This window comes from Drosophila novamexicana, unplaced genomic scaffold (assembly GCF_003285875.2).
Source record: "Drosophila novamexicana strain 15010-1031.04,08,12 unplaced genomic scaffold, DnovRS2.1 tig00000960-arrow-arrow-pilon, whole genome shotgun sequence".
Classification (NCBI taxonomy): domain Eukaryota; kingdom Metazoa; phylum Arthropoda; class Insecta; order Diptera; family Drosophilidae; genus Drosophila; species Drosophila novamexicana.
The window spans coordinates 1,922,073-1,935,239 of record NW_020824833.1 but is presented as its reverse complement, the minus strand read 5'-3'; the positions used below and the strand labels follow the sequence as shown (position 1 = coordinate 1,935,239).

Sequence of the window (13,167 nt, the reverse complement as noted above, 5' to 3'; positions counted from 1 at the left end):
TGTAAATACCAAATGTGATCCAAATGTATTGCTTCAACGTTTATCTCTTTCGACCATACTGGATTCACTAACTATATATAATATATTAAGTAAATTCGAAATATATAGAAAGTATTTACTAAAATAAGAGCACATATTATTCAATCGAAAATAAAAGAAAGATTTTGTCTTCTGTCAGACGGGCTCGAACCCTTAATGATGACAACAAATCAATCAAATCAAAATGAAATCTTTATCGTTAACTCCAATTAGTTTGCTTATTAATATTGCTTTTTTGTTCGCGAATAATAATCAATTAAATAAACAAATATATAAATTTACAATTACTGTTGAGGTTAAACCAGCAAGCACGCGCTAGTTAGTCCGATGCTCAACCACAATTATATGGTTGCGTTGCTTTTTATGTTTTTCATGCAAACTTTGACCGCCGGCTTGCCTGAATTTTTAAAATCACGTCTTAGTGCTCACTTACGACACAAAAGGAAGCTTTAACGTTTTGGTCTGTGACAAACTCAATTCTATACATATTTATATATATATAGATAGATAGATAGTAAGCTGAAGACAAAGTTTTGCAACTTGACAAACATGTGTTGTTGCCTTAATTTTGAAGCCACAAGCGATATACCATATAAAGGTGTTTCCAGGCAAGTAAAGCACAACAACTGGGAAACTAAGTAGTTTTTGTTAATATTCAAAATGCGGTAGCAACATCATCATCATTATTATCAGCTGAGGGGATGGGACAAAGTTTGGCAAAGCCAAGCCACAAATATGATTCTGTCATTGATAATGAGACCAACAATGGGCCACAGTAGCATAGTGTACATTGTGCAGGATGGGAATGCATGGGGACCACGATTTTGGCAATGAACAAAAGTTTGGACTAGTTTGATTTTAATTACCAAAATTGCATTCAATGGCATAGTATATTTCATTCACCTGCTGCCCACTGATGATGACGATAATGATGACGCTGACGATAATGACAGGTAGCGTTGCTAGCCAGGTGGCTAACTGTTTGTTGTTGACAGAACTTATTTATTAACATTATTGAGGCGTTGCGGCGTTCTGTCATATAAACTACTTACTACTCGCTTCAGTGCTAAAAGCTGGTATTACTCAAACACCTTACACTCTTACTTCCTCCGTCCACGCTCTTAGCTGTTCCATCTCTTTACCCTCTTTACCCCATTTCCAGTGTTGTTCTCTAATCGATTTTTGATGAGATTTTTGTATTCAATTTTGGTTTTGATAGGCAACGAACGCATCAACTTTATCTCCCTCGCTTTCTCTCTCTCTCTCTCTCTCGCCTCTTTTCTCCCCCTTACTATCCATATTCCTAAATTTGATTGCTTGGCAAGTCGAAAAATATCTGGCGATAATAGCGACAACGAAACGACCAGGACTTCGACGCCGTTGACATAATTTTGCACGGTTTTGTTTGGGCGATTGGCATGCCGTAGACAAATGTTTGGAGTATTCACATGGCTGACAGTGGTAAATGTGGAGGGACCCCATCCCACTTCATCCCACCGTACCGAAGCATGCTACATGAGAAAAACTGTTGGAATTTCGCTGGCATTTTTGTTTGGTTTCCATTTTCTGAGCTGTTTGATTCTCATACTTAGTTGTTGCTCGCTGTGAAAGTTCGTACAATTGGGCTAAGGCTATGCAGCAGTTACCTTTCGTCTTGGGTGGATATGTGTGTGTGTGCTTATGTGTGGGTATCTGTGTGTGTGTATTAGCGGCTTTTGCACTGCCTTAGACACTTAACGACTACGAGTATTGAGGCAGTTAACCTAGTCAAAGCAATGCCATCTAAAATCATAGCCAGACCACAATTTCGAAAGTTGATAGTTAGCTGCCATGTACATATAAAATATATATAAAGCCGTTTGTAATGACTAACTGACAGACTAACTGACAGACTGACTGGCTGATGATCAACGCATAGCCATTGATTGCAGATTTGAAGAGCTCTACCCGCAAGTATGGAAAATTGTTCGAAAATGGATTAGTTTACCTTCCGATCGGTTTTTAACTCGTCTGTAATGAAAATCCAAGTCCTTATCGGTGGAAAGAAGAGTTTAAGCAGTGGAATGCATGTTCTATATTCGGCCTATTGGCTTCAAATTCATTTTAATTCTAGCTCTAGTTTAATATAGAGCTGCTATTTGAATGTTTTAATGATTTCGGAAAGAAAGTGTTGATTGCAGTAAATGGCGCCGAGGATGCCGGGTAATACCCGCTAGTATTATTCTGTCTGTGATGGAAAGCAATGAAAATCTGATAGTGGTAAACTAACGTTTGTAACATTGATAGCTACTTCTGCGACTCTATGGGTCCGGATAAGCTCTGGTATTTAGCGAGCTGTGTTTAAGCCAGAGTTTTTATAGCCTGGCCACTGGCACAGCTAGTGCACAAAAAGAGGATAGTTGGGTGCTGCTGTCCCAGTTGCTGGCCATTTGGCTGACACTAGTGCATGCCACATCAGTCGCATGCCAAGGGCACTTTGAATGCTTACAAAATCACAGGAGCTGTACAAGGCGCACCTGTCGCACCTGCTGCCCTGAGGCGCCCCCCAACCCATAGTGAAATTGGCAATTTCGTTTTCATTCAACGCTGACGAAATGCATTTCCTGAAATGAATGGCGACAGCCATTCGCCGGAAAGCCGGCGAAACGAAGGAAGTGCACAGTGCACGGCTGACACAGAAAACAACTGGACCATGGCAGGTGGAGATGGCTCGTCTTCTGGTTTCAGGAATTCAAGAACCTGCTGCCTGTAGCGCAAAGCTGCTGCCACTTTCTGGCTCTGGCCCAGTGTCCGGCTCTTATTGAGCAGCTGAAAAATGTCAAACGTTGATGCAAGGACGTCGGGAAGTGCAGCATGGTCAATGAGCCAGGCACCCAGCTGTAGCATGGACTCTGCTCAGAACAACTAAAGTATGTCTGTTGTATATATATATATATATATGTGCACTTGTAAATGTATATGTATTGTTGGCTTAAGCAGCGGCAGGTGCATCTGTCGCTTCCACTCAGGGCCAACATATGCTCAAGCTTTATATGGCTCAGTGGTAATGGTAAAGCTGCCAAGATGGAGCGAGACATATTCATGTGAGGGCGGGCAACGGGCAGCGGGCGGCGGGCGGCAGCTTATGGCATGACTTTATGGCATATGCATGTGGACAGACAGCAGTTACTGTTAACTGATGCTGCCCTGCGCTTATGATTAAGACATCCAGTTAATGCCCCTGAACTGAAGCTAGAGCTTGGAGCACTTTTAATTTTCGTTTGGTCGTCAGCTGGCAACTGAGAGTCACATTTGCCAGCAAAATGAAACACAAATATTTAAGTTGAATTTTACGTTTCAATTTCCTTGCTGTCATGGTAGCTGTATGTGTCTGGTAAATGTGATCTTGAAACTATGCCACCTGCTAAATATTGGATTTGGAAATAGAAACAGAGTTGTCATCTTTGCAACCGTTGTACATTTGCATATTTACTAGACTTTTATAGTGGGTAAGTGTGTTGGGCGCTTGTGTCCGCAATCGAAAATCAGTGTAAATAACATTTGGAGTACGGAATCGTTTCAACGACAGAGACCATGTAATTAGATCTATTAGAATACCTGCCCAAATATTCGACACTTAACCAATACAATTTCACTTCTAGGAATGACACTTTGACAAATATCTCATATCAATCAGAAAATCGACGGCATATTATATTTTATCTTTACGCGCAGATCAGATTACATCTGATAAGCTTCTACATTTTAACTCTGACTTTGGCTTGACATAAATGTAGAATTGTCTGTCATGGTGTACTAGATGGATCTTCGAACTTCGAACAGAACTTCGGATGATCACAATATCCTATCATTGAGAGCTGGAAGTTGCCTGAATTGCGCCTCGCGTTGCCCATTTATTTGCCAGGAAGCATTATAGCTCTCTGAATGTCCTTCGGTTTTTATGTAATTAGATGCATTCTATATTTACCCCACACTGCAATCTAGTTTCTATTCGGTCTGCTCGACCCTCGTGACCGGTGTGACCCCGATATTTAGGCAAAAAGTTGCCGGACTGTCTCTTTCCCGCCCCCAGCGAACTGCGTGCTACTACAATACAAAGTCTAAGTCGAAATGCCCAACTCCATATCCCTGCCGCCGTCCCCACTAAGCTCATCTTTTCTATGCTTTCCACTTAAAACTTGGCAAAATTTTGCTGCACACAAATTGCAAATAGAAAATGCAAATTTGAATTGAAATCCAAATCCAAATTCCGTATCCGCATTCAAATGATCAAGAAATCCTCTTTATTTTTTCTTCATTTCGATTTCTTTTTTGCATGCACTTGCCATTTGTGTTCTTGGCCTAACTGCTTCTTCGTTTTTGTTTGTAGGAGTGGGTGCGACTTTTCAACTTTTGCTTTAGTCGTATCCTTGGGATACTCACTTAGCCGGCTGCCAAACTTATTTTCATATTTGTTGGACTACTTACCAAAAGTATTTGAATTACAACATGAAACAAATCGATGGCGTAGACACCTGCAATAAGAGAAAAGAGAGTGGGGGAGAGGGAGGAAAGAAAAAAACTATTAGTTAATTTTTTTGACAGTCAGGTTGTGAGTTCATTAGCTATGGGGTGCCCGACATCCAGCCTACCCTCACTCCGAACATTTTGCTATTAATGATGCAACTGACAAAGTATGCAGCTCCACCTGAGCTGCTTACACTAATTAAGTACAGTTTAGGCAGCAACTGGCGTTTCCAAACAAAAAAAAAAAAAAATACTGAGGAACAATTAATGGCAACGGCACGAGGTATGACAAATGTAAATGGGAATGGTAACTGAACATGGAAGGACCACGTCAAAGTCCTGCCAAGGCACAATCACGTAAAACATTAAGGCATTGCCTCACGGTGTACACAAAACACTTAATCCGCTTACTAAGTATGCCCTGTACCCAAATAGAAAGGCTAGACAAGATTTGCCCTTATCTTACCCATACCCATATTGACTAGAATACGAATTACATACAAAGATCATATACTCTTGAACTGTGATTCAAATTTAGTACACTTAAAAGAGAACTAAAATCAGTTTTAGTAAACGCTACTAATAGTTTTTATATGTTATTGTTATATAATGACAACAGGATTGCAATACTCTAGTACAATATTTCAAAGTTTGTTGGTCAATATCACATAAAGCTTAAACTGGTTAAAGGAAAATATGTGAGAGTGCTCTTGAGAGGAGTACCTGACTTGGAGATACACTAAGCCAAATGTATTCTCAAATAGCGTCGGTGTTTGCTGTCCGATCTACTTATATCAAATTTTCAGGTGTCAAATGTAGCACTAAAAGGTGTGCATATGTCGCCAGACTCTACTTTCAAATATGAGACTTATTCCATTTTAGAAGGCAACGGGGGAGGTATCTAAGAAACGAACGATTTTATATCTGTATATACAAATTTTGCTGTACCAAACTACTGTAGCTTTCGAGTTAAATCGATTAAATCCATTCTTATCGATATTATCAGAATGTTTGTTGGTATTGAAAAGACAAATGATGTGCACATATTGCGTATGGTATATAGAGAGGGACGCGTTCAGGCAGGTGGTAAGAGGATATAGCTATTTCAACTTAGCTCGTCATCCTGATGACGAATATGTGCACTTTATGGGGTCGGAGATATTTTGTTCCGCCTGTTTCCACAATAACTGAATACCCTTTTTGAACCATTTTTAGTGTGTTAAGGGCATAAAATAAACTTTCTAAAATGAAATGAAGAGTATACATAACTGTTAAGTGGTTCAGCTTAGTTCAAACTAAATTTATCTTGGCTCTTTATAATTTTCTAGAGAGCACTGAATAAAAATGGAACAGCACATTTAAATATTTACATTGTGTCAAACCGGAAAAAAAATACGTTTCACTTAGTCCTGCCCAAGTTGGCATCCGTGCACGTCAAACCTTCGACTAGGCGAATATTGTTTGAAGGGGAAAAGGCAAAGAAAACAATTAAAAGAATTTATTGCTCGAGTTTAATGAATTTTCAGCTTGTTTGCATGCATACTATGGGGTTGATGGGGGTTGGGCGGTTTGGCAACTGGAGTGGGTGTGGCAACATGGGAGTGGAAAGACAGGTGCAGAGTTGCCAACGCAGCAATTTTGATGAGCGAATGAGAAACGAAGCGCCACAGGTGTAAAGCGAATATAAATCTTCGGGCTTAGATGTGTGTATAGATGCCGGTGTGTGTGTGTGTGTGTGTGTGATGAGAGTGAAAATAACTGTTATTGTTACATTGTTTAATGAAGTTTTTCCCTCTTTTTCCATTTCTTGTTTTTTAATTTGAACGCAGCTGTTTGCCTTAAATTCATGCTCCGAACCTGACGATGAATTGCCCAAATATGCAAAACGTTTCAAAAACCATTTAAGTGTTTTATGAAACGCTTTTGTTTTCCCAAACCCACCAACTGCCTCCCGCGAGAATTCGTTTCCATTTCGGCCAATAAAGGTGCAAATTCACTACTTGATGGCTTAAAACTGAATAAGCCCAAACGGTGATAAGTCCAAAGTATCAGTCCAAAGAGACTGGGTCCGGTATGGGCCCGGTATGTGTCTCTTGGACTTAATACTAACAGCGAAATGAATGTATTATTTTCTGTTTATCAGAAGAATTTTGTGATCCTTAAATTTGTGGAATCTGGCTTTTGAGTCAGAAGTGAGCACTAAGACGGGGTTATGGAAAATTCAACTTCTAACTTAGACTAACTCTGGCTAACGTTTGTAAATATAAGTAGTATAAGTGGGCTTCAAATGTCACGACATAAGCCTGAGTGGTTTAGTTGTCGTCGGACTAACATGAGGGAGGTCACCGCTTCAAATCTAGCAGAAATTTGTAATACTCATACTCGTTTATGAATGAAATGAATGGAAATGAAACCAATGACAACAAATGTATACCAAACATGAGCAACTCTCCTTTTTTTTAATGTCTGTAGTTGGCGGGAATTGCACAAACAATTTCCGTACTGCTTCCATTTCCAACATTATTCATTGCACCCGGGCAAAGCCGGTTAATTTCTTTTCGTATATACACACACACCTTATTTTGAAGGTCAGATATATTTGTTGACTGATAATGCCTCTCCCACAGCACAAGCTGATAGCTGTTGTGGGTGTTCCAGGGTTTATTTGGCCTCTCAGAGCCATAATTCGATTTGGGGGAGATGTTGTGTTATGTTGAAGTTGCCGTCTTATGCTGGCCGACTGATAAACACGTTTTGCCTGGGACTTCATGCATACATTAAGGCGTCGATGCCTGAACAAACTTCGATAGCCCGGCAAAGGCAAGCAAACAAGTCGAGCCGGGGCAAAGTCATGTGCACCACCACCAGTTGGCACCAGATGGTGGCGGCCAGCGATTGCAGCGATTACTCCGAGCTGTCAGCAAGTACCAATTGCTGTGGTAGCCCGTGCGCTCACGGCTCAGCGATTTCGGGACTCGCAAATCGAAAGCAGAATGCCAATTTTTCTAGTTTTACAAATTTGTTCAAATGAATATTTAATACTGGCGAGGGGACGGGGGAGGCTGCTTGGTGAGGTGGGTGAGGCGGGTGAGACTCTAGCCATGCACTTGGCTGGTCATCAATTGCGAAATTCTAGCTGGCCAATGGTCGCAGTGCTGGCAGTGCCAAAGATTTGCCAAGATTTACGAGCCAAAAGCCAAAGCTATTGGCAAAACCTTGGCAAATTTGGCAAATTGACTTTTGCCGCTGGCCAAGGCGACATATTTTGGCCAGCTGAGCCAGCAATTGCCATGCAACACTTTGTGGCAGCAACATCGGCAGCAGCAGCAGCGGCTTACAGCTGCAGCAGCTTATCCGGTCCATAAATTAACAACTTGATTATGTCGAACCAAGCGCAACAGCAGCAGTTGATCATAATGATGATGATGCTGATGATGATAGCCAGGAGTGGACTGCGCTTAAGAACGCATTCCGCTTGGGGCATCCTTTGTGGCTGGCAAATTGGGATTGCTGCTGCCAGGACATAACAAAATTAAAATATTGCGCACAAGGACAATGCGTACTCTACCCAAAGCAGCTGCCAGGGCTCAGCTGGTGAAGGGCAAAGAAGCGGAGTCAGATTCACAGTCTCGGATCGTGGTCGGGCTGAGGCGAGGACTCGGGCCCGGTTGGGCCTGGGATTGGGTTTGGTTTTGGGTTGGACTTTGTGGTTGCCAGTTATCAACAGTTATCATAGCAATGGTGCAAAATGAAAATGAAAAATGACACACAGAATTTATCAAACATCCGCTTCCGACAAACAAGCGACCAGGCATCAGACATCAGGCAACAGGCAGTAACTACAAACAGGATAAGGAATAAACTAAAGCTTCATGTCGCATCCAATTGGCCGGAAAGTCGGCAGCTAGCAGAGACTCAACCTTGGCGCAGGCAGAAGCAAAGCCCAACAAGAACACGGAAAAAACAAAATTAAAATAAATTGTTCATTAAAATAAATTGTCGAGTGCAAAGGGCTCTGGATTTGCGTATAAGTCGGTGTGCTGTGGAAATGTGAGAGATAAGCTCAGCGGACTTGGAACAGACCCATTGACACGACAGACAGCAAATCCTTTGGCAGTGCAATAAACGATTCCCACATTGGAGCTGAATACTTGGAATTGGGTCCCGGCAGCCTGGATTTTGTGTTAATATAAAAGAACTTTAATCAAAGAACTTCCAGGAAGGAAAAGAAAACTTTGAAGTGGTTGATCAAAAAATAAAAAATGGACCGTGAACAAATAGGTGTTCGTCTTGGTCGAGATTTTAAACCTGGCTTTCAAAGAGTTTCTAAAATAAGCTTAATTTACACTTTTGCGTTGAATGAGCTTCCCACTTACTTGGGCTGAAATCAGGAATTGTGGGACACATGCACTAGATACAGGGAAATCAATTGTACTGCAACTCTTGCTGGCAATGCAAACCTGGTTTCTCCATAATTAAATCAATTGAATGTTAAGAAATATGTTTTACTGTAATTTCAATGCATGTCACATGATTAGAGCAAAAAGACAATGGAAAACAACAACAAAATGGGGGACAACTGGCGATTGGCGCTAACATTTGCCCAGCTGCTGGAGGAGCCAGAGTGAGACGCATGTGGCATATGAATGACGGGCAGACCGACTTGCAGCAGCCATGAGCTCAAGTCAACTGGAATTGCATAAACCGATAAAAGTAGTTGTTTTTGTTGTTCTTGCTGCTGGAGAGCAAGTGAGAATGCACCATTAGTGCAGGAAGCCAACAACCAACAACGCGACACTGGGATAACCAACTGCAAAATGGGAATAGCAGTCAGCCTGGGGAGCCAGGAGCTGAAGCGGCAGAGAAATAGGAAGAGCGAGGGAATGAAGGAGTCAACCACAAGAGTCAGGCGCATACATGTATAGAGAATTACCGCAAGCAGCATTTTGCAAGCTGCAAGCGGCAGTTCAGCCGGCAGCTAAGCCGCAACGCAACGCAAGCGTAACCATGTGGCAAATGAGGCTAAAACACAAGTGTCGCCATCATCGCCATCGTCGAGTGGCAGTGATGGATAAACCCAAGCAGACTGCCAGCCAGCCAGCCAGCTAGCCAGCCGGCAAGCCAGAGGAGTGCCCCATCATATAAATGTCCAATGCAATTGATATTAACGCTTAGAAAAGTCCTCGACTTAACCCGCAATGCATTTGATTCAGGATCGATAGAGTACATGTGGTTTTCGTCGGGTTGATTGAATAAAGCGATATTATATATATATTTTATACATATTTATTTTACATCATTTTATGCCCTGCTCCCATTCGAAATGAGTAAAGAGAGTATTAGATAAGAGAGTTGAGTATAAGAATAGTGAATTTATCAGACAGAAGGAAGCATCTCCGTCCCTATAAAATATATACTATACATATATATATATATATATATATATATATATATATATATATATATTCTCGGTCAGCAGCAACACGTAGTTGATCTGGAACACGCCGATCTTTGAACCCATCAGAGCTAAAGACTTGCAATATCCTAGTGTCTGCGCAGTATGAGATTTTTTCAAATTATCGATAACTTGGCCCGATTCCAGGCATACGATAGTCAATGATATCGGTATCCTGTTAATTAGTATACCTCTTCGGTTTTAGGATCTAGCTCGTAACCAAATTAGACATGTAGCTTCTCGTATAGTATACATAGATAAGATCTATTTACTACTTAAACACCCTTGCTTATTTAACAATTCATAAGGATAAAGAAGTTATACAATTTTGTAGAAGTTGTAACTTGTAGATTTGTCTTCATTTAGGTTTTGTGTTTATATTAAGTACATATTGTATATTTATATAAAAGACATTGTATACTCGATGAGCTCCAAATCGACTAGAGGATCTGTCTTATGTGTAATGTAGGCAAATTTAATGATAGTATGCACATCTATTCTTAGATGGTATTTCCTTTGGTTTGCACCCCGAGGGGCGGATTTTGCGAAAAGTGTGAAATGGATTTTCACAAAGATCTGTAACTTCGAAATTGAAGTGTATTTTATGGGTAGACCTAATCTGACCTAACTGTATATAAATTGCTTTTAACTTCATGTATATTCGAAATATAAAACAATTTTCTGTTGTTGTCCCTAACACAAAGCACAGCAAAATCTCAGTTGACAGTCGAGGATACTTTATTTTCATTACACATACAGTTAGCTATGGCAAGAGTACCATATACCTGGCGTCAGCCACCGTATCCTGGCGATGAGAGCGACAAGCGCTGGATAGATCCCAGCATGATCATTTTGTGCCAGGATGGGGACATTGATACCGCAATTGGACCACTTTTGCGTACACTGTATGAGCCAATCGGTAAGGGACTAATTGGCGCCGTCTTTGTGCACGAGACAATGCGGGAGCAGTTGATAGAGAAGGTGCGCGAGAGGATGACTGTGATGCATCGTCAGGTGAAGAGCCACGCTCTCTATGCCAGGGCGCTGCAACGAGCAAAGTGCCTGGGTGCCGAGCTGGTGTCCATGATGAAGCCGGACGACATTGGATTCGAATACAGTATGGTCGAGGGCTCACCCATACTCGTGTGCGACTTTAATCAAAGCTACTTCAGCGTTAACCATCCCAGCACCGTGGTTACCCTGCATACGTTTCGTCACAGCCAGGAGCTGGCCGAACTGACTGCCAAGGAGCAGCTGCCATTTGTCAGCGCTGCCATCTGGTGCCCCAAAATGGCGGCTGCCTACGAGGTAGCTCTGCTTCTGAACGTGCCGACCGTCTATATCAACTGCGAGGGCGTCAGTCTCATTCCCATAGTCGAAAAGCATCAGGCCCTGCAGCCATATGCGCTGCTCATTGCCAATCATCATTATGAGGTGGTGGTGCAACATGGTCACGCCAAGACCATTGTGTTTCCGGCGCCGGTTGACCTGCGCTCAAAATCGTAGCAGTTGAGCCCAACGAAAGGCTCATCAGACCCATCAGCCAGGATGCTCTTCATCAGTGACTTTATTTTTAATCTGTCTTATATGTCTTAAGGGTTCTTTTTAAGCATATGAATGCAATGCGCACATTGACAAAATAACACATTGAACTCTATATTTTCTCTCTAGGTGCTTCTCAAGCTACATTGTCTTAAGAGGCAAGAGGCTAATGGAATTGGACGCCTAAGTAACTTTTTACACCTCTCTCGCAATTTACACCTCTCTCGATGCTTCCCAAGAAGCTTTCTCTCGGAAGACTCATGAAACCAGACGACCAGGATTACCCGGTTGAATGATATTTTTAAAGCAAATCTCAAGTTTTTTCCTCTAGAGCCTCTCTCGGTGCTTCTCAGGTGGCTTGTAAAGTAATAATAAAGCAAGTGTATTCAGCAGCGCTTTGAATGGGTGCCCTCCACCTTTAACTTATTCACCTGCTGCTGAATTTTCCCAGCTTTCTCCTGGCTTAGCATTAGTCACGAATGGGAACTGCCAAACTGTCATCCATGGCTGCGATTTTCACAATGAGTTCTACTTAACTTTCGCGTCACTTAAATGTAATTTGTAAACTTTTCGGGGCAGCCTGTGTGTGAGTGTGTGTATGCTTGTGTGTAGGTGCTTGTTGTTGCTGCTTGTTCGATTGTATTTGCTGTTGTGGCGTTCGCCAGCCGAGTTCCCCTTGTTTTGCCACTTTTAAAGTGCATTTTGCTGTAATCAAGCGCCTACTTGAATGCGCCCGTCTCCCTCCAACGCCACGCCCAGCTGCAGCAGCCTTTTGGAGTTTATTTGTTGTTGTAATGCTTATTGTGCTTTCATGCTTTTTAGCATTTCATCATTTGTTGCAAGTTTAACCACGCCCCGGACTACTGACCTGGCTCCCCGCCCTCTCTTTGAACGTCAAACTTTATGCATTTCGATTTGCGTGTGTGTGTGTGTGTGTGCACAGTTCGTATGCCGTTGTTTTGGCCTCTTGATGCAATGGCATGTGGCAGCTTTTGTTTTTGGTTGGCAGCTACCTCTCAACCCGCTTGGCCCGCTCGGCCCGCTCGACCCGCTTAGCCAATAGCAAAGCAACCCAACCACCCAGGCGCCTTGTTTGCCATCCCGTTGTTGAGTGGCCTTTTAATGCAGCCGCTTAGCGCGTGTTGCACTTGTCTCGAGTTGAGTTCAGTTGTTGTTGCTACTGCTGCTGCTGGCAACAGTATATTTTATTTATTTAGGGTCTGTTGCGCTGTTGTTGACCCAGTTGACGCTTCGCCCGTGTACTGACCCAATTTTTTAGGCACTCCCCCTTCTGACTTTGTTTTGGTATGTAAGGAAAAGTTATGCGAAAATACCAGCTGAGTTGAGATTAGATTGCAACACCCAGCCAATTTTAAATGGATGCAGGCAAAGATACGACGAGTGTGTCCACCATAAGTCAGGAGTAGTTATTTTGGCATTATCTAAGCACCTATAAATAAGTTAATAAGAAATCTATACTCATGATCAGTATTTTTCCAGTGACATACCTTTCCTGTTTAAACTGAAGACTGACTCAGTGATTGGGTGACTGACACAATGGCTGGCTATCTGACTGAGCGATTAAATGGGTGAATAGCTGACAGATTGACAAACTCATTGTCTGA

General features: G+C 42.1%; 2 protein-coding genes across 4 annotated transcripts in view; one reads left to right on the top strand and one right to left on the bottom strand.

Moving 5' to 3' along the window:
- LOC115765363 overlaps nt 1-13,167 on the bottom strand; it is a 91,851-nt gene that overhangs the window by 31,261 nt on the left and 47,423 nt on the right. Inside the window, exon 2 of the mRNA XM_030708884.1 lies at nt 4,507-4,553. The gene's annotated coding sequence lies outside the window, so the exon portion shown is untranslated. The remainder of the gene's footprint in view (nt 1-4,506; nt 4,554-13,167) is intronic.
- Nucleotides 10,657-11,933, top strand: LOC115765364. Of its 3 annotated transcripts, none has more exons than XM_030708887.1 (2): nt 10,657-11,117; nt 11,188-11,264. In XM_030708887.1, the coding sequence occupies exons 1-2, from the start codon at nt 10,766-10,768 to the stop codon at nt 11,238-11,240; spliced, it is 405 nt and encodes a 134-aa protein (XP_030564747.1). In that variant the 5' UTR covers nt 10,657-10,765; the 3' UTR covers nt 11,241-11,264. The 3 variants fall into 3 exon arrangements, with proteins under 3 accessions (XP_030564747.1, XP_030564746.1, XP_030564745.1); XM_030708886.1 differs by having other exon boundaries at nt 11,173-11,249; XM_030708885.1 differs by having other exon boundaries at nt 10,660-11,933.

Coding starts and splice junctions, on each gene's coding strand:
- LOC115765364 (XM_030708885.1), top strand. CDS start 10,766: ATGGCAAGAGTACCATATACCTGGCGTCAGCCACCGTATCCTGGCGAT.